General features: G+C 35.7%; 1 protein-coding gene across 4 annotated transcripts in view; it reads right to left on the reverse strand.

The window, feature by feature from the left end:
• Positions 1 to 19780, reverse strand: part of NUBPL (NUBP iron-sulfur cluster assembly factor, mitochondrial) — a 284585-nt gene that overhangs the window by 15065 nt on the left and 249740 nt on the right. For all 4 annotated transcript variants that reach the window (XM_077784050.1, XM_021542657.3, XM_077784052.1 and 1 more), the window contains 2 exons: positions 14835 to 14928; positions 3983 to 4068 (listed from right to left, as the gene is read on the reverse strand). In XM_077784050.1, the coding sequence (XP_077640176.1) occupies positions 3983 to 4068; positions 14835 to 14928 (180 nt within the window). The remainder of the gene's footprint in view (positions 1 to 3982; positions 4069 to 14834; positions 14929 to 19780) is intronic.

Genomic DNA, 19780 nt, shown 5'->3' on the forward strand with positions numbered 1-19780 from the left:
GGCATTCATCCTGCTCTCCCCTAAAGTCAAATCATGGAGTTTTACTCTGTTGGTAAACTGAAGAACACTGAAAGGTGTATTTTTGACAAAAGAAAAATATTATTTTGACAAAAGAAAAATATCCTCCAGGATATATGGAGGCCATTTTTGAGAGTACATGGGGGAAAACAAAAAGCAATTTGAAATGTACACTTTAATTCATTTTCAGGTATCTTGGGGTTTGAACTTCTGTTCTCTTCAAAGCACTCATACAACATTTATGATTCAGCAAATTTATCAAAGAAAAATTTATGTAGTCTACTATTGTTTTGTGAATACTAAGAACTATTACAGCTGTTTCATTCATAGTTTAATAACCTAGTAACCAAGAAGTCCTTCAGCCAATACAAAAGCAAATGCTGAGACACAGCATTTGTATATACTAGATACAAATACTAGATACATCTAGTATCTCAAATACTAGACCAGTTTTAGAGGCCTCATACATGGTGCTTTTTGGTTTCCATTGAAATAAACCTTACTAAACGGAAATGACATTTCAGCATTACCCAATAATTTTAATTTTTCTGTGTTAGTCCTGTTTGTCAGCAAATAAATAGTGCATATTTAATAATATATAATTTATTCTTCTGGACTATGAAGATGCCACTGGAAAAAATCTAAGTATAATATAGAATATTTCCAAATACACTATTTTACTGCTGAAGTGTATTTCTACCATGCAAATTTCTGCACATATATTTACAGAAAGAAGCTCCTGATGACCTTCAGAGCTTTTAAATCTACAAAGTAATAGGTCTTGCCAATGAAGTCGGTAATAACCTGCATTTTCCTGCTCAAATAATGGACTTTTAATAGCTTCAAAACAGCTGCTACTGTCTACACAAACTACTTTGTAAGTGTGGGTGATTTCTATTCTAGTTCTCATTGAGCTTGGCAAACTTGGCTCAGGAATGACATGAAAACTTCTCTGCACCACGATACAGGAGCTAACCTATGGCAGCAGCATGGAGCTGCATTCCATTTAGTCTAATTGTTATTTTAAACAGTGAAGAGGCATCTGGCAAGAAATAACAGGAAATGAAGAACCCTTTCATTACGAGTTATCTGCACACAGTTTCTGAATGTTTACATACTTCTTGTGCTCAGCTAACCTTTTGGTTACACAATAAATCATGCTTAAATCCAAATATACAACATTCTAAGTTAAAGAAAATACAGTGATGAAATGAAAGCTCTCTGTATTTACATTAGGAGACAATTCCTGAGAAACCAACTTCAGTCATTCACTCACTGCACTTAAGGACAGATGGTGTTGAGGTCTGACTTCAGTCTGATGGGGACTGAAATGACAGTGTTACAGCTCCTCTGCCATCAACTCCCCATGTCAGTCAGTCACTTTGCATTGAAGGGCTTCAAGTAAACATGCACAATATTTCTGTCTTCCTACCTTTCATCTTATACTGAGCAATTCCTGTCTCTAACATCTGCTCGCAATATGAAGCCATAATTGTGGCTGGTTACTCGGGATGCTTCAGAAAAACCAGTAAGAACATAGCCAAATAAGCCATTTTAGTACAACTCAGAAGGAAATACATAGCTGAGTTTATCTAAGCAGTTTCTTGAAACCTGCAAAATCTATGGCACAACCTTCCAATTCAAGGAAACTTCCAGAAAATTTGCAGATCTAACTAAAACCTGGTTTTTCCTTCAGGGATTGATAAGATAAGAAATAATGTACTGAACTCAATCTCAGCAGGTGGAAATAGGCAGTTTTTTTCATAACTACTCAAAAATATTCCCTTTGAGTCACCCTTGGGAACACAAGAAAACACTGGCCAAACTTGCTTAATAGACAAGAATATTGAAACTTGTCATAGGAGTCAGCAATACTCTGTAAATTCCTTCTTCACTGTAAGTGCAGGTGTACTCCACTGCACAAGAGATGTCACTCCTCTTTTAGTGACTATATCCTAAGACTGAAAATTTTAATTTTGCCCTATAAACCTGGTTTTAATGCTAACTCTCCACCACATTTTCTTTAGTTCCTTCAGTCATTCTACTTCAATTTCAATAAAGGACAAACAACATTAACAACTGAGACTTTACTGTGGTAGTATGTCATCTGAGTCTTTGATAAGTAATAACAGTGGGTGTGAGGGGAAGGTGGAATACATAGGCCTGTACGTACATGGGAGAGACCACTCATTAAATATAAGAAAGCATACTCAGAGTTCAGCAGCCTATAGCCTCTGCTTCTTTGAAAAGTGAGCTCTCTGCAAGCACTTACTGAAAGATGAAAGATTTTAGAGATTAGAAATTTGAAGATTGGTTAATTATGTAATGAGGATATGTAATTTTAGCACAGACCTGCAGATTCCACCTCTTTGACATAAACCTCAGGTCTGAAGCTGTTCATGAAAAATTATGTCACTTCACTTTCTTTAGATCATCATATTTAGTTGACATTTAGAAATGTAGTACACAGGCAGAAGCAGCTTTAAAACTCAAGTAACTGACATATTTGTACACATGTACATACAGGGCAGAATAAAATGAAGCAGGGTAGAATAAAATAAAGCATTCTTATGAAAAATGTAAGGCCTGATAACTGGTTCAAGTGCATTCAAACTCAACATGTGGTGTAACAGCTTTATTGTGACTTCTCACTTGATTTGTCAAGATCTGATAATTCCAATGAACCAAAACAGATCATAATTAATATCTTATCTTCCACTAGTCAAATCAGTATTAGCCAAGCTCATCCTAGAATGCACAATTTTCTTGGAGGCCATTCTCTTCAAAGGACATTGAACCAAACAGTTTTAGAAAGAAATCTGGGTAATTTCTCATTAAAACAAAAGGAAAATTCAGTGCAGTACAAACCTTAACACAATTTAAATTGAAAATAATTTTATATCATTTGAGCAAAACCAAACATAAAATCAAAACAAAATGTTCTGTATGTTATTGCTCTTGTTTTCCTTCTGGAGGCAAATTATAAATGTTACAATACTTCCATTTTGATGCAAATACGCTTAAAGAATAGTTAGTAATACGGAATTCAAAGTATTACTTTTGTTAAGCCATCCTGTAAATTAAAAAAGGGAAAGCATTCACTTCAACTTTCTGTTGCATTTTTTTAATTAGGAAAACACTAGCTATGAAAGAAACTTCCTTTCTTAAGAAAGAATAAAAGTGACTTTCACACAGGTAAATGAGAAAATATCTTTTTTTCCTTACAGTTTATGATAAGGAAGCATTTCAAATCGTATTCTTTCATCAACTGCCCATTTCAAAGTACAAATGAATCTCTACATAAACATATTCTAGAGCACTACATTCAGTTACTTAGCAACTTGTAGCACCCAGAGAAAATATCATGTCAAGGATGTCAGCCTGTTTAATATTTTCTCCTAATTGTGGATATTCTTAAATTTCTCATTTCTTAAACAAGTAAGCTAAGATATAAGATGTAAACCTCAAGAAAAAGAGTGACTGGACAGTCTTCTACTTGTCATGATTGTTAAGAGTCCTTCAAATGGCAAAGAAACTAGATATAAGCTTATCTCCACAAAATTTTCAGTTTGCTTCTTAAAAAGTATTAATAAATTATTTTTCTACATTTCATAAAATTTGAAATCCCAACACAGACACTGCAAAGAAGAGGATATGTAATGAGGACACACAGTATAACTGAAAGGCATACCTTACTTCCTAAGATATTTTGTTCAGCATTCTGATCCATTCCACATGAATAAACAAACAGATTTAAAACAAATCATTTATTATTATAGCTTCAGCCTGAGAAAATTCTCTCTTTTCTGTTTAACCAAGCTCCTGATACAGATATATGTAAAATCTTGTCAAAAGGCTTAGAATCTATTAAAATGATTTCTGAATGTTCACCTATTGCTGCATATGGATTTTTGTTTACATTTTGGAAAAAGAAAACCCTGGTATTTTTCATGTAGAAACTTACAGGTACATGGACTTTTCTAAACATTTCAGCTCCTTTGTGTGCATCCAGTAAAGCCACATCTTGTGGGGTGGAGACAATGACAGCTCCTGGGAAAAGAAAACATGAAATCCCATTAAAATGCATATTATTAATTATTCTGCTAAATATTTTAAGTATTTAGTACATTCTACTAAATTCACAGTAGTCACACAGTTATATGCATTTAAAGAAGAAAATTATTTTTTATTATACAATGATCAAAATAACTGAGATATTATATGAAGTGATAAAAATCACTTTTTAAAGATATTTTCATCATAACTTTTTCTATGTAGAAACCATTTATACTTTCTAAATTAGAAACATTATCTAGTATCATACAACCATCCACATGCTGACAGATTGCAGAGGTGGTACTCTGGGAATATCTACAACAGTAACAATCCCATGCCATAATTATATTTGAAAGCTTCTAATTTAACAATAAGCCTTGTTCTAAAACCAGGAGGCAGCTGCTTGTAATCAGACTGGTGTTACACCTTCTTGAACCATGCCTCACCAGACACAGTCCATTTGTATAAATTATACCACAAAGGAAGAGGCCAATTGATGCACATTTGCACTAGGTTTGAATAAAGTGTTGTTCACTGTTTAGACATGGCTCCAGGTTATCTGGTAATTAGTACTCCTGAGAGTTATTAAGCATAAAAAACAGCCAGAGCTCCTTCTCCAAGTTAGATTCTAAATTAAAGTAAGCCTACAGGTTACTATCCTATACTGGTATTACTTCTTGATTAATACAGCATGAAAAACCAATACAGACATCAGAATATTCCATATCACTTTACAAAGAGCATCTTTTTCCAAATACTCAGGGGTTTCAAATGTTATTTCCTCAAAACTTGCAACAAAAATCTGTTCACATTTGTCCATATTTTACAAAAATGTAATGCACAAGGAAGCATTACTGGTCAATTGATTAGCTTTGGTTTCAAATTGATCATCTAGTGTCAAAAGTCTCTATTACAAAAAGATTTCTGTAAAGTCACATTGTGACAAACATGTACAAAAAATTCATGTCAAGCTTCACACTAATAGCAATTACAACAGAGAATTATAGATGCTTGGGTCAGTTTCCTACTGGATCTGCAGCTCCCAATCCTCATTGTAAATGGCAAAGGAAGAGTTTCATCTACCTCTGGGTAGATTTCCAGAGGCATGCAACCCTGGCATAGCTGGCAGGGACCAGAGCACCAGAAGTGCTGGCATTCTGAGAGCACTCCTGGCTCTGGCAGCACTGGGACAGGGAGCCCTGCCCCTGCAGCATCCTCCTGCTGCTGGGAACCTGCCTGCTGACAGCCAGCCGTTTCCAAACACCGCCTGACAGCATGTTTGAGTGTTTTCAGCCAGCATTCTTAACCTCTAATTTGTGAAAGAAAAATACAATCTGGCACCTCGCTCCTGAAAAGCTGCCAATCTCTGCCTCACACAGTATTATACACAAGTCCAAAAACTGAACAGCACATGTAATGTACCAAGCAAATGCAATTTCCCTATTTGCTCAAACTCTGGCACCCAAATAATTTGCTGGTATTCCCAAACCAACCTGTATCCAATGGCATCACAAAGAATAACATGTAAGCTTTTCAGTTACACTAAAATCACCTTAGCTCCTCATTTCACCAAACGCAGGGTTACTTTACAAGCAGCACTGAAATGTAGGGTCAACTTCACACCTTTCCCTAAAAGCACAGGCCACAGGTAAATGATTTAGACTCAGCGTCCTTGACTTTTGCCTATTTGTAAAACAAAAATCTTTCAATACTTGAAAAATGCTTATTACTGCTTTCTTTCCAAGCAAAATTGGAAATAACTGCCTTGCGTGTACACACACTTATATTCACACTCTTCTCTGAAGATGCTGGCTCAGCATTCCCTGGATCTTCACACAGAACCCAATATGCAGTCAACAAAAATGAAGTCCACATTTTCTGGTACATTATTAATTGTTTTAAGAATCTAATAATTGGCATGGCATGAAGGACAGACTATGCACAACAAAAACACCCACTAGAACCACAAGCAGCTTAATTGAGAGATATTCTTTACTAACAAATTCTCATCCAAACAGAAAAATCCAAAAGTATCAAAATGACCCAATGGCACATTACAGAGTTTGGGCTGCCACAAGCACCAACTGTCTGTACAAAAAATCTCTGGCTCCTGAAATACATGAGTTAAAATTATGCTTGTGGACAATTTCCATGGCTTCTTCCATAGAATGAAAGCCAACATGCTCAAGAAGCTGCTGTTGAGGGTGTAATAGTTGTTTCTCTCCTATTTTCCTTTTTACTCTGAGCTAGTTACAGGCAAAATTTATTCACAGCCAGTTTGTACTGACTAACACCAACACCCTGTTAAAACAAGTATCTTCTCTCTTTCTTTGGTACATCTTCTAGTCCAACAAACCCAACCTGAAGTTCAAGAATTAAAATTATTTGCAGCATTATTTCCTCTACCAGGAACCAAATATGGAAAATGAGACTTTTCATGGTGCTCCCCTCCCTGAATGTTTGCATATGTTTAATTCAGAAGATGATTCAAATGATTCAAATGATAAGCAAGAAAGAACACTGCCTACACTTTCCTTGCTATCTCGACTCTACACAGTTAATGGGAATATCAAACAGTAAAGAGTTATTTTGATCAATAAAGTAAAATATTATGGAATTCATGCACATGGTATGTCTCTTGAAGCAGTACATGCCATGTTTACAAAAGTGTCTGAATGAGACAAACTGAGGCTGACAAATTGAACGGAGATGCTGCAGAAGCTGTAAGACTAAATCACATCACATAGTGAAACCTACTAAAAATTCTGTGTTTGCAGTTATGTGCAGAAAAATAATTTCTGTGCCTTAAGCATACTAAGGATATCTAAGTAGAGCATATTTATGTTTAACTGACTTATCTACTTACTAATGCATTCAATTTTTTTTTTTTTAATTTCTCTGTATTTCTTTTGACAAAAAGCTGATGCATGTTCACCAAATCACACAGAATCTGTGACTGGATCAGGCTGGAAGGCACCATGGCAGATCACACAGTCCAGTCTCCCTGCTCAAGCAAGGTGCCTAAGAGTATATTGCTAAGGATTCTATCCAGATGACTTCTGAGTATTTTCAGAGCTGGAGGCTCCACAACCTCTCTGGGCAGCCTGTTCCAGTGTTTAATCACCTGCACATTAAAGAAGTTCCTATTTACATTCAGGAGGAATTTCCTGTACATCAGTTTCTGCGCACTGCCTCTCTTCCTACTGCTCAGTACCAGCAAGAAGAGCCCAGATCCTTCTTGACACTCTCCCTTCAGATACCTATATATATTGATAAGATCCCCTCTCAGTCTTCTCCAGGCTAAACAGCCCCTGGTCCCTCATAAGTGACATGCTGCCATACCCTACTTTGTCCTTTGCTGGTCTACCTACAGCAGCTCCATGTACTGAGGGATTCAAAACTGGACTCAGCACTCCAAAGGAGATTGTATTAGTAAAAACTATGTTAACTGTATTTTTAATCCTTAGGACACACCATATATAGAGAGACAGAACTCACATTACCCTGTAACATTGATGTTTGCCTTTCTGTTTCAACCCCAGGTCCCTAATCCTAACTAACAGATGTGCCTACACAGAACATTGGTACCTTTCTGGTGGAAAATTCAGCAAATTACAAGCACTCAAACAGCCTTTCTGAGTATAGAAAATATCACCTATATTCACTGCATCATTAAGGCTTACATTAAATACTTGGAATTATAAAGCATAAGGTGAAATCTCATTAAACCTTAGCTATAGTCAATTTGCACCCAAGCAAAAAACACGGAGCTCTAAAAAGCAGCTGATCAGCAGTAGTGTGGAAGGTCTACCTTAGGATGAAAAGGATGCCCCTAATATATTCTGTTTCCCCTCCAGTGTCTTCACAGATAGATTCCAGAATCAGGCGACGTGTGTCTCACCCAAGATTAAGGTTTCCACCACACACTGTTAGACCATGTCTTATATCAGCCTCTCAGCAAACAGTGCCACCTCAAAAGCTGCAAAGTATAACTGACCACGGAGACTGACAGAGCTCTGGAGGATAAAGACACAGAATAATTGTATCTGCTGACTGACAGTCACTGAACACTCTTGGCAAGGAACCACATTCAAGCCTCAGTAAAGCTGTAGATGACCTGATCTGACCACACCACTCATGCACTTCTTGCAGTTTTTGCTACCTTTTCCACTGCATTAAACTCAGATGTTTAGATGATATCTTCCAGTCATAAATAGTCTGATTAACCTCACTCTTCTCTACCATGGATCTCTTCAGAGCCCCTCTGACCTTGTCTTAAATTTGTCCCTTCATAGATAAAATTTGCTTGCAATAATAAATACATCTTTGCCCTTGAAGATATACATTTTAGGAAAAAAACTTGCAAGATCAAAGACTTCTGTCTTTGCTGTATTTTCAATTGGCAACTATTAGAGATAAACTAACATTAGAAAATTGTTCATCTTACAGGATAAACCTCATAAAGAAGTTCCTTCAGCTTTTGTGTGTGGCATCTCATTGCAAACAGCAACTTAGAAGAGCCAAGTGTGATTTTTCATCCTCACTTCCTCCTAATATAGCTCAGAACCGTCCCAAAGGCTGGATCCTGGCTGCATCACACTTCCAGCCTGCTTGCTACCTTCTTCTTGGAGGAGTCATTGAACAACTGCTCGGACAGGGGATGTTTCCAACAGCCACACATCCTCTTCTGCCCAAGAACTAAGCAGGTCATAAAAGATCAGGACACTATCAACTTGCCCACATGAAAAGAGAACAGAAATCTTACAGCAATATTCCTCCTCCTGCTCAGTGGAACTGTCAGCTGGATAAAGCTGTCACCCTAAAGCTAAACTGCCTTCATCTATACTGATCAATAAGTATTATATCATCCATTACACACCAGATCACATGGAGAAAGATGTGGAAGGACAACTCTCACTGTGGTAAAATGTTTGGTTTTGGTCATGGCAAATTGAACACATGTCACACTAATGCAATTTACAACAAAGTATTTATTTAGTGAAGTAAAAACACTAAAAGTATTCATAACAACATCTGTGAACAAGCAGATATAGGCCTAAAACAAAAAACTAATTCCTCACAGACACTGCCACTTTGCACTCTTGGCTATCTGAATTAGCATTTTTCTGCTCAACTCCATTCCACCTCCTGCTTTCAAGGGCATTTGCCAACCATGTCTAGATTATTATGAGAATTGTACTAAGCAAGAGCGAAGTCCAAATAGTCTCTCTGACAAATGAATATGATTTTTTTATTTAAATGAGAGGTCCCAATCCAAAAGGAGAACTGGGTAAAAGAGTGATTCTACTGCAGAAAGAAGAAAACAGTGAGATTACTTCAGAATCAGCTCCCCAAACCATTCTGTGGTTTACTTTTTCCCCCTGGAGGTGGAGATGTAAGGAGCAGATTTGAACATTTACTTTTTTCAGAAGAAATAGCTAGAGGGGAAAATGCAGTACTATTATTCATATGAATTTCTTTCACTTTTAGCAATTGTCAGCTGAACACTAGGCTAATTTGCTCTTCCTATTCAGAATAATTGGTCTAAAAACTAACAAGACAATTGCAGTTGATCTAGTACTTAGCATACACTTATCCACTGTTGCCAGACCTCAGAAAGACCAGCTTGCAAAGCCTCCATTCTTCACATTTTTTTCCTGAATACCTGGAAACTTTTTCCAGAAACAATAGAATTTAAAGAACTTGCACTGAATACACTATCAATTCAGCTTCAACAGGAAATGTGTGTTAAATCAAACTCCGTGAGCCAAAAATGAAATTTGAACTTATATTGAAAGAGTGTGAGGTATTAATGTGTAAACTCATACTGTATTTTGGTCTCTAAATTAAGTTTACAGAGTCTACGGAGTCTGACAGTTCGTAATGAAGCATCAGGAGTGTCCAAAGCTAAGATAACCCTGACAATAATTTGGACTTATCAATTACATTTTTTTTGACAACAGAAGCAGAGTATTTCAACATGCAAATTATATTTGGATAAATACCAAGAATGGTTTTAAAATCCCCACTTGTGCAACTCAGGGTTTTTTTCTGTCTTTCAGTCTATCCTAAACCCACTCGCCTTTCCTTTCCTGCAGTTTATCTAAACATCAAAATAGAGCATGAAGAGTAAATCTACATCAAAATCTGATATGAAAATATTTGCAATTCAGAATTAGATCAAGTAAAACTTACTATTACCCAAATAGCTCCCATAAAACAGCTTCAAAAATTTACTGCAGAAACTAATTATGTACCTTCACCACAGAAGAAGAAAGCAAGTTCAAAAGGAGAAAAACATTGTATATATTACCATTAAAGCAACAGGAAAGATCAGATGCCTTACATTTGGGGTGTGCATCAAAGTAAGAGAGGTGCAACATCCCAAGGGGTAAACAAACACATACAAAGAGCAATGACAAAATACAGGTACGCATCTTAAACTGTATGCTACACACAATTTGTACTGTAGCACTGGGCTTTTTTTGATCATTTCTCTTCAGAAAAGACAAGAGAATGGCACCATACCTACTCAGCTTTCAATTTCAGATAACTTCAAAAGTCGCCCTTATATAAGTCACAAATCTTTTCCACGTTAAATCATGCACAGTTTTATAAAACATGAACAGTATTTTTTTTTAACCTGGTTTAAAATTCTCCATTTACTTTTTTTTAATGTTCATTTCTGAAGAGGCAGTCTCCTCATGACCTGGAATTCCCTGTTCTTGCATGTTATTATAGATTGAGCCAAGATCTGGTTCTGTTCAGTCCCACACACTGCTATAAAATAGTTGTGCACAAGGCTACACCTTGGTCTATATGACACTGCCACAAATATGAGTAAATAATTTGCTTCACAAGTTTGATGTGTCACATTACAAGGAATTTAAAAATGCCAACTGTCTTCAAGTTGGTGGCATCCCTTTACTTTCTCCTATTCAATTGACATTTAATAGAAATAAGATTTTTAATGTGTAACCAGTAGAAACAAAAATATATTTTTTCAGTTTTATTAAAAATAATCTATCAAATCACTGCTGCCAAAATAAATCCTATTAATTACAATTCTTTGAAAATTCATATTTGAACTAACAAAAATACCTTTAATAAATATTTCAACCCTACCTGAAAAAGGCAGAAGATAATTACGACATACATATTGCTGAAGAATGCAAATATTCAGAAAAATTACACACTATTTCTAGTTTAAAGCAACTAAAAAATGGTACAAACTCTATGTTATGTTGATTTTAAATCTGAGAACTGACAAAAGTAATTTCCTGTATGACTAGCAATGACAATGCTTTTGCTTTTATAGAACTTGAGAAACAAATAGTATTCACATTGCTTTCCTCATTATAGTATATATGATCTATAACATATATAATAAATTATACATAATATATAATACATAAAATAGTATTCACTATTGCTTACCTTGACTAATTGTCTTTCTGATTCCAACCTTTCCAGAGCTTATTATTACAAAGATTATAATATGTGCTTTGTATGGGGAAAAAAGTTACTTTCAGAAGATGGGAAAATTAAAAGCACTGAAATAAAACCTGAAGCCTTTTACATTTCCAACTCTTCCACAAACACACTCAGCTGAATACTCATTACTGCAATCATTAAAAGATTGCTCAGTAAGATGTGAAATTTTGTGTTAGTCTCAGTCAACTTCCCACTGGTGTATACTTCTAATGGTCAGCTTCCCACTGATGTATACTTCTAATGGTTTTCACTGCTATGCCACCTCAGTATCCAAAAAAAAGGGTGATATGACAAACCTTTAGCAAATGGAACAATTCCAGTAGTGACCTGGAGCTGGTTCTGCCAGCTGAGACAGATCAGTCTCTAGAGCTGCCAAGCCGTCACACTTCACTAACACTGACTTCACTTAAAAATTAATAAGGAAAGAGCAGCAGACAGCCTAATTTAATGGTCAGCCCCTACAATGCAGCTTTTCCACGAGGCAGAAATGTTTGAGCAGGGCTCTGAGACTGTCTCTTGAACAGAGATGCTCTCGCTGCTTCCCACACAGCTCTCCTACTCCAAAGGGAGAGAATAATAAACTGCTCTCCCAGTCTTTACAGAGGCTAATTATCCATCTCCAATAATATTTATTAAATTTATGGTTCCCTTCAGCTAAATGATCAAACAAACACACAGAGTTAGATTTCTCAATTTAGCAACTAGATAATACAAAGGAATCACAAGCCTTATCTTTCATAACATCATTAGTTCACACTACATCTTGATAGCAAAAATCATAACATCAGCTGAAACCCTCTGTTTTTAAAATGTTTAAAAATATGGAAAACACGTAAGGATGCTTCTAATTTTCCAAGCATGCATACTCCACACATGCTAAAGAACCCATTTCTGGAAATGCTGATCATGCAAAAGATGGAACAGAAGAATAAAGTAGAAGTAAGGAAGTAGAACTCAATATAAATCAAATAACAATGGACATGAATAAAGCCATTTTATCAAGACTGACCCTGGATTTCTATTTATAAAACAAACTTGCATATGAAAAAAGCAGTGATGTTTATGCAGAAATAGGTACGACATTTTCAAGATATCATAACATTCCTCATCTATGAGTTTATTGAAGAATGACTGCAACATGAGCCAAGTTACAGATTAAAGAATAATACACTAAATAAGATGTGTTTCCTTGTAAGGCAACTAAGACTAAAACCAAAAGTCATAGTTTCTTTTTCCACATTCTCTTAAAGGAAAAGTGCCCACACAAAACTGCTGCTCCAGCCAAGGCTGTCCAAGGCTGACAATCTCTTTAATGGCTACTAGAATTATAAGACATATCTTGTGTTGCTCCTACACCTGATAATATTCCTCTAGCCTCCTTTTGACGCAAAAACCTATGAGACCTGTGATGCAGGAAAAGAAAACAGTTTTGTAAAATTAAAACCCAGTATCATTTCACATACCCTAGCAGTGTCTCTCTTACGCTCAGATGTTGTAAAGCTACAGTTTTTCATGCCCCATCTGGGCAAACCCGCCACAAAGAAAACATCTCTAATAGTGCTCCTTCTCCCACTCACAGAAAATTCTCAAAGTGGCTTGCAATAATATGTGTGCGGATTTTGGAAATTTATTTAGAGGCAAAATAAAAATATTCTACACTGTCTATCCCAGGAAGCCACAGATTACTAATGAAAGAATCATAATGCAAATACTGTATCTCACATATGCATGAATGTGAACCAAAGAACAACTTTCATGCAAATTAGATAATGCACTTTAAATTTACTAAACTAAGATACGTTGTCTCTGAGGAAAAACAGATAAATTATCCACTAATACCATGACTGTTCAAGGCATCTTCAAAGTATAAGGAAAGAACAAGAATACCAGAAAGGGAATAGTTGCACAACACCAAATACTTCTGTAACAAAGTAAGAGTGCTTAGAAAATACAAATTGCAAAAACCAACAGAATTCTGTACACTGCTCCAAGGATACGATCATCAAGATCTGTAACATTCTCTTCCACACCCATGAAAGGAACCAAGTTGAAGAAAATAAAACCATGCTAAACAAGGCATGGATTCTTTAAGAGACAGAAAGCAAGTAACAAGCAAAACAAGAAAGAAGAAAGAAGAATAAAGAAGTTGTTCAAGCTGCAACAGACAAAAATACATCTTTACAGTGCAGATGAAAAATAGCAACAATAAGCAAGAGAGAAAACTCTTCCTAAATCACAAATTCATCAAGTCAGTAAGAACACAGGGAATTGCATCTCTTATCACTCTTTGTTGTGTTTGCCTTCATCTTGATGCATTACTTTTTTTAAACTGCAAGAGTCAACTTCAGCATGGTCAATAAAACCAACTAATGGGAAATACAAATGTAAAGTGATGCTATCATTCCTGATTTTATGAAGCTAGGATTAATTAAAAAATAAGCTGAACCAAACAACTACAAGAACAAAGTAAAGCCATTTTAGAATTCAAATAAAAGCAGACATCAGCAAAATGTAGAAGACATACAGGATTAAAGTAATTTCCATCACCTCTCTGTCCCAGAGGATCCTGTGCACTACCATAACCACTCACATTCCTGAAAGCAGTGCAGAGTTCTGTGGGGAAAGGGCACAATAATCTCTTGAAAAATCAAGAATCTAGTTACCATTTCTATGATAAATCAAGACATTTAAGTACACTGTAGAAAAGAGATTATTAACAGCGATCGTACTTTAAAAAGCTCCTAATAAAGCCACAACTCTAACTGCATAATTTTACTCCCCTTATGTACATTATTCAATGAAATTCTACCTTTCCAAAAACTTCTGTGCTACAGTCACGTTTCACCTCTTTGTTTAAAACTCTGGCAGTTAGAGACCTTCCCACTTTGCTACTGACACAAGCAACCTACTAGTACTGTATCTAAGAAAATGGGTATGAATCACTCTTATTTCATTATCTTTACCATGTAGTAGGTACAGAGAAGGAAATTTTCTACTACAAAACTTAGCAGGTTTTGGCAAGGCTGTCTTTCCTTCAAGAGTTACAGCTGACTTCTCCATCTTTTCAAAACTTAGCGTAAAAGAAAGTAACATAACTAATGTCAACATGTTAAAAATCTTGATAATGTTTCCAACACCACACAACTGATAAAACAATTCCTCAGTATGCTGGAAAGGAAAATAAAAGTAATTTCTGACTGGTGTTTCAAAATAAAATTTTTCTAAAGCTACTGAAATTCTCCGAAACAGTCAAGCAATATACATACCTGCAATTGGAATATTCTGTGATACTGACAGCTGTACGTCTCCAGTCCCAGGTGGCATGTCAATCACTAAATAGTCCAGTTGGCCCCAGTCAACCTAGAAGACAACAATATAAACATATGTGGAGATTTAAGTGTTTTTATTTAGGGGACTTTGTGTTTTAGTGAAGTCCTTGTTTCTTGTAATGGAAATAACTGAACCAAAGACCTCTAGAAAAATAATAATGAGATACCCTCTTAGTCACACTTTCAGCACAGGATCAAGACATTATTTTCCTGATTTTGCTGATCACTCAAAACTACAACTGCAACTTTATCATTAACTTCATTGGCATAATTATTATTTAATTATTTGCCAAAAAAAAGTTAGCTATAACTTAATATGTTTACTTTAAGCTGCTTAATCATGGGTTAGAAGCAAATGTCAGGTGAAACTCAGGCTAAAAACAAGGGGTTTGTGCAACAAATACCACTTAGGAGTTATTTCCATTAATTTAAGACTACTTTCCTTCCTTCTTATCACTTGTTGAAACTACATCGTTTATTTACTACATACATATTCAGCCTTTTTTTTTTCCTGTTTTGTTGTTATGAAAGTAGAGCTATCAGTACTGGATTTTTTTTCCTATGATAAATAGGTGTTGGGAGAAAAGAAAAATAAAGAAGCAGAACACTCCAAATTTTTTAAATTAAAATCACCACTATAATTATACAGAGTGACAACATTCTTAGCATTCCAAAATTTAAAAAGTTTAATTGCTGCTAGATATCAAATGAGAGCACCTATTAAAGGTACTAGACTCCATTATGAGAATGCTGTGATTACTTACATTTTTTTACTAGGACAGGTTTTCCAGGAGAGCCAAAAAACTCTCCCTATAGCATGGTGCAGCAAGAGAAATGTTCTCATACTGAGAACAGAAATTATCCTAAGGCTACTCTATGAAATGAAGGATATAATGTGCATATATATATATAGTATATATATAGAGTAGTATATAAAATGGAGTTCTCTAGATAAACGTTTCCAGACAGATATAATGGAGTTATATGCTATGTTTCTGATTCATAAAACATATACAAGATACAACTGTATGAGCTGCTTTAAAACAGGAAAATGCCAAACTAGAGCATTGTATTTTACACATTTCCTCAAGTGTTATTTTAACAGCAAAAAATAATCCACACTTTGCCAGTCCCCTAGTTATTGCATGGAATATTAGACCCTGTCAGGGCAACACTCATTCATTTTCATTCAGTTCTTGTATGGATGATGATATTCTAGGGAAGCACATCCTATGTGAAATCCAGATCACTAACCATTAAGCACTCCAGTGAGAAACTGAATTTTTTAAGGCAGACTAAGGAAAAAGGAATACTTCAGAGCACTTGTGAGAGAACAGGGATGGAAAAGGTTCGCTGAGAATTTTAACTTTAGGTGTCTAAATTAGGGACTCTCAGACACACCTCCCTTCTCATATTTTCTACATAAAGGCTATGGGAACACTAAACCATGCCTAAGACAGTCTAGCTAAATAGGAAATGCCACTTCTGTTAAGCACAACAAATGCTGCATTTTTTCACATTTAGTATTGATCTATGTCATTTATAATATCTACATTTTGTCAAAAAATGGCATACATCTAGCAGACTTCTAGAATCAATTACCATTCATAATCATATTGAGACCACATAACCCCAAAGAAAAACTACATATATGTGCAAAAATACACATACTGAAACAGTCATGGGTAGAGAAGCTGTTTTATCTGGAAAAAAAAAAAAAAAAGGCTGGTTTTCATTTTGGTTTTCTTAACTAATTTTGTTTAGTTATTCACCAGATAAATGCCAGTGCCGATAAAAACCTCCTTGTCCAGTAAAATGTACCTTGCTCACATGAAGGCATAAACTTCAGATTTCTATGTTTCTTAATTAAAAATCAACCATTATAAAGGTGAAAATTTGAAATTATATAGATGTAGTAGTTTACAACATTAATAAAGCCATATTCCTTGAGTATTTGCATATAAATACACAGACCTTCTGTAAGTAATATGCATAAATCTCAATATGCAAAAAACAGATCTTTCATAATAATCAGAACCATTTTGAAATGCTAGGTAGGTATAGGCAGTTTTAGTTTTAAAAAGGATTAATGGATTAATTCAAAATACCTCCCCGCACACACATATTCATGAAGCCTGATTCTGGCATCTTTTGTTCAGTCCATATGTATATACAACATATAATAAAATTTCAGTATTCATATTCTCCTTCCTTAATTGCTTCTACAAAATACAATCAATAAATTGGTTTTTAGCTTTCTACCTTGCAGCAAGATGCAGTCTGGAAACACATCTATGAATGGCAAAGCACTACTATCATTCTAACACAGCTTCTAATCACCTTGTTTGCCAAAAGCACTTGGTTCTTGGATATATTCTTGGAAAAAAACCTTGAATATTTAGTAATTTTCAGCCATTTTCTCCACGAGCTCACGTTCAAGTCCTTTTAGGTACAGCAGTGCCTTCTGGAGTAGTACAAAACAATCTAAATCCCACCCTTATCAGAGCTAACTACAATGAAAAATATTTTCTCCTCAAGCTAAAAGCTGTCTGGTTTTGCATATACTTGCAGGCCCTAACTTTAAGCTAGCTTCTCCTGTGAAAAAAGTGACTTTCTGGGCTTGACCTAGAGGTTTTCTTTTCAGTCTTACCAAATGTTTTGCTCCTCCTCCAACCTCTTCAAGCACTCATCTCTTCATCAAGTTCCATGTGCCCATCCAATACCAAGCATTACAGTTGTGCAACAACACTGGAGGTGACAGCAAACACCAGCAGCTCAAAGCCTTTCCTAGACATTCAGACTTGTGGGGATACACAAAGTTTTGCTCAAGAACTTACTTTCAAAATTTACCCCACATTGTAGTAGGGGAGAAAGGGTACAGAAGTCAAAAGGCACCAGAGCTTTCTGCTTCCAACTTCCTTAATAAGGGATCCCATAATATCCAACATACACTTACTGGATTGTCCTACAAATGATTTTTTAAAGTTATAAGCCTTTGAAAACTGAAGTTAATAAAATGGTGAATCTCATGGTATATCTCATTGCTAGGCAACAGGAAAAATACTCTGTTAACACATAGTGCAATTAAATTATAATGCTTCATTTAATTTATGGCAGTGTAAACATTTTATTTCATGTATTTTCTTCAAATTCATGGATTGGAAAAGAAATGAGCTGCCTATCAAATTAAGTGTACTCTGTTTTAATAGTTACAAATTTGAGCTCAGAAAAACAGAGAAGCTACACCATTCCAGCAGGAGTGGAAAGGACACCTTGCCACTGTGTAGAGTAGGAGGAAGACAGGATTTTGCCCCACAAATTCCGAAAAAAAACCCACAGTAAAGATGCCGAGGTCCCTAAGTATTGAATATGTAAGAACTACCCTCCCCAAACCTCTCTGAGCCATGCCACTGCTGGTGGTGCTGAACTGGTGAAAGTCAGGTGGCAAACTAGATTGGAAAACCACCCCCAATCAAAACTAACCTTGTTTTTCATTTTGAATGCAGTCAAGTAATTATCCTCAAAATTTCATTTTCCTCTTTTTCATTTGTAATTCGGGGCAAGAAGGGAGAGCTGCACCAAAATGATAATAGGCAAAATTTCTGGAAAGACCTGAGCTAGTCTATTTGCCTAGTAGTGAGCAGTAGTGTCTAGACATATAGATTTACTCAGACTTGGGCTGAGAAATGCTGCACGTATGTCCCCATTTCTCACTGTGGACTACCTTTTATTTGCTTTTATTCTGCAAGGATTGGCTGTCATTCAGTTGTTCCACCATCACCCTCCCACAGGAATACAGCAGTATGAAAATCTTTTATTAAACACATTATTGAATTTGAATTGAAATTTGGACAATTTGTTACAGAAGTGTACACTTTTTTTAACAGAAGAAGAAATTCCAGGTCTGTTACTAAACTGCAGCATAGTAGAAAGAAAGAGGGGAAAGACATTTTAAATTAGATTTAGAACTAGAACATAAAATCAGGAGTGGCTTTTTGAAATCTACTTTTTCCATTAATTCAACATTATTAAAATGGACCACATAATCAGGCTGTGACATAAAACACTCATTGGAATGCAAATCCTATTTATATGCAATAACTTACAAATCTGGACCACTCCCCTCATGTTCTCAATGACTTCCAAGAAGGCTGTGTGTATGCAAATGTGGTTTCACACAGGAAAATGAGCTCAGATTAACAGCACATTACAGCAAACGAGTTCCCTTTGCAAGCAATAGGCAGACAGGGCTACAAAAGCCTGCCTTGTAGCATCTGAAATCTGTCAGCACCTTTGCATGTACAGAGGTGTTAATGTCTTTGCCCCTCTAATGTATACAGTGTGTAAAACATTTCAAGGCATAGAAATGTAATTGCGTTTTCCTTAAGCACAGCATTCATCTTTTTTTAAAAAGGTTTAACTTGACATTTATTGTTAAGCAAAGTAATTAAGTGCCATGTGCTTCTGTATATTTTCCCTTGCTCAGAAACCCCACGAACACTTCTATGTAAATCACTTTAATCAATCATTCTGTTTATGTGACAATCCATAATCAAAATACCAGATATGCATTTTGAGTAGGGGTTCTAAATAGCAAGTTAAACCCAAGGTAGAACACAGAGATATAGATGACATTTCTGCTGAGGAATGAAGCCTGAGCATCCTCTGTGCATCAGGCAGAAATGATGCATTAGAACAGAAGAGGGATTGCCACTTATGACTTTGAAGTAATCCTCATGTTTGGTTGTTTGGTAAATAAGAGAAGATATTATTTATTTGTTCTTATTAAGAGGAATACACGCAGAGTTACAATCAAACATTATGCAGGTGCAGACTTGGCAGCAGCCAGCCAAACTTAAGTCTCAGAAGAACAGCAAGAGCTA

This window comes from Lonchura striata, chromosome 6, assembly GCF_046129695.1.
Source record: "Lonchura striata isolate bLonStr1 chromosome 6, bLonStr1.mat, whole genome shotgun sequence".
Classification (NCBI taxonomy): domain Eukaryota; kingdom Metazoa; phylum Chordata; class Aves; order Passeriformes; family Estrildidae; genus Lonchura; species Lonchura striata.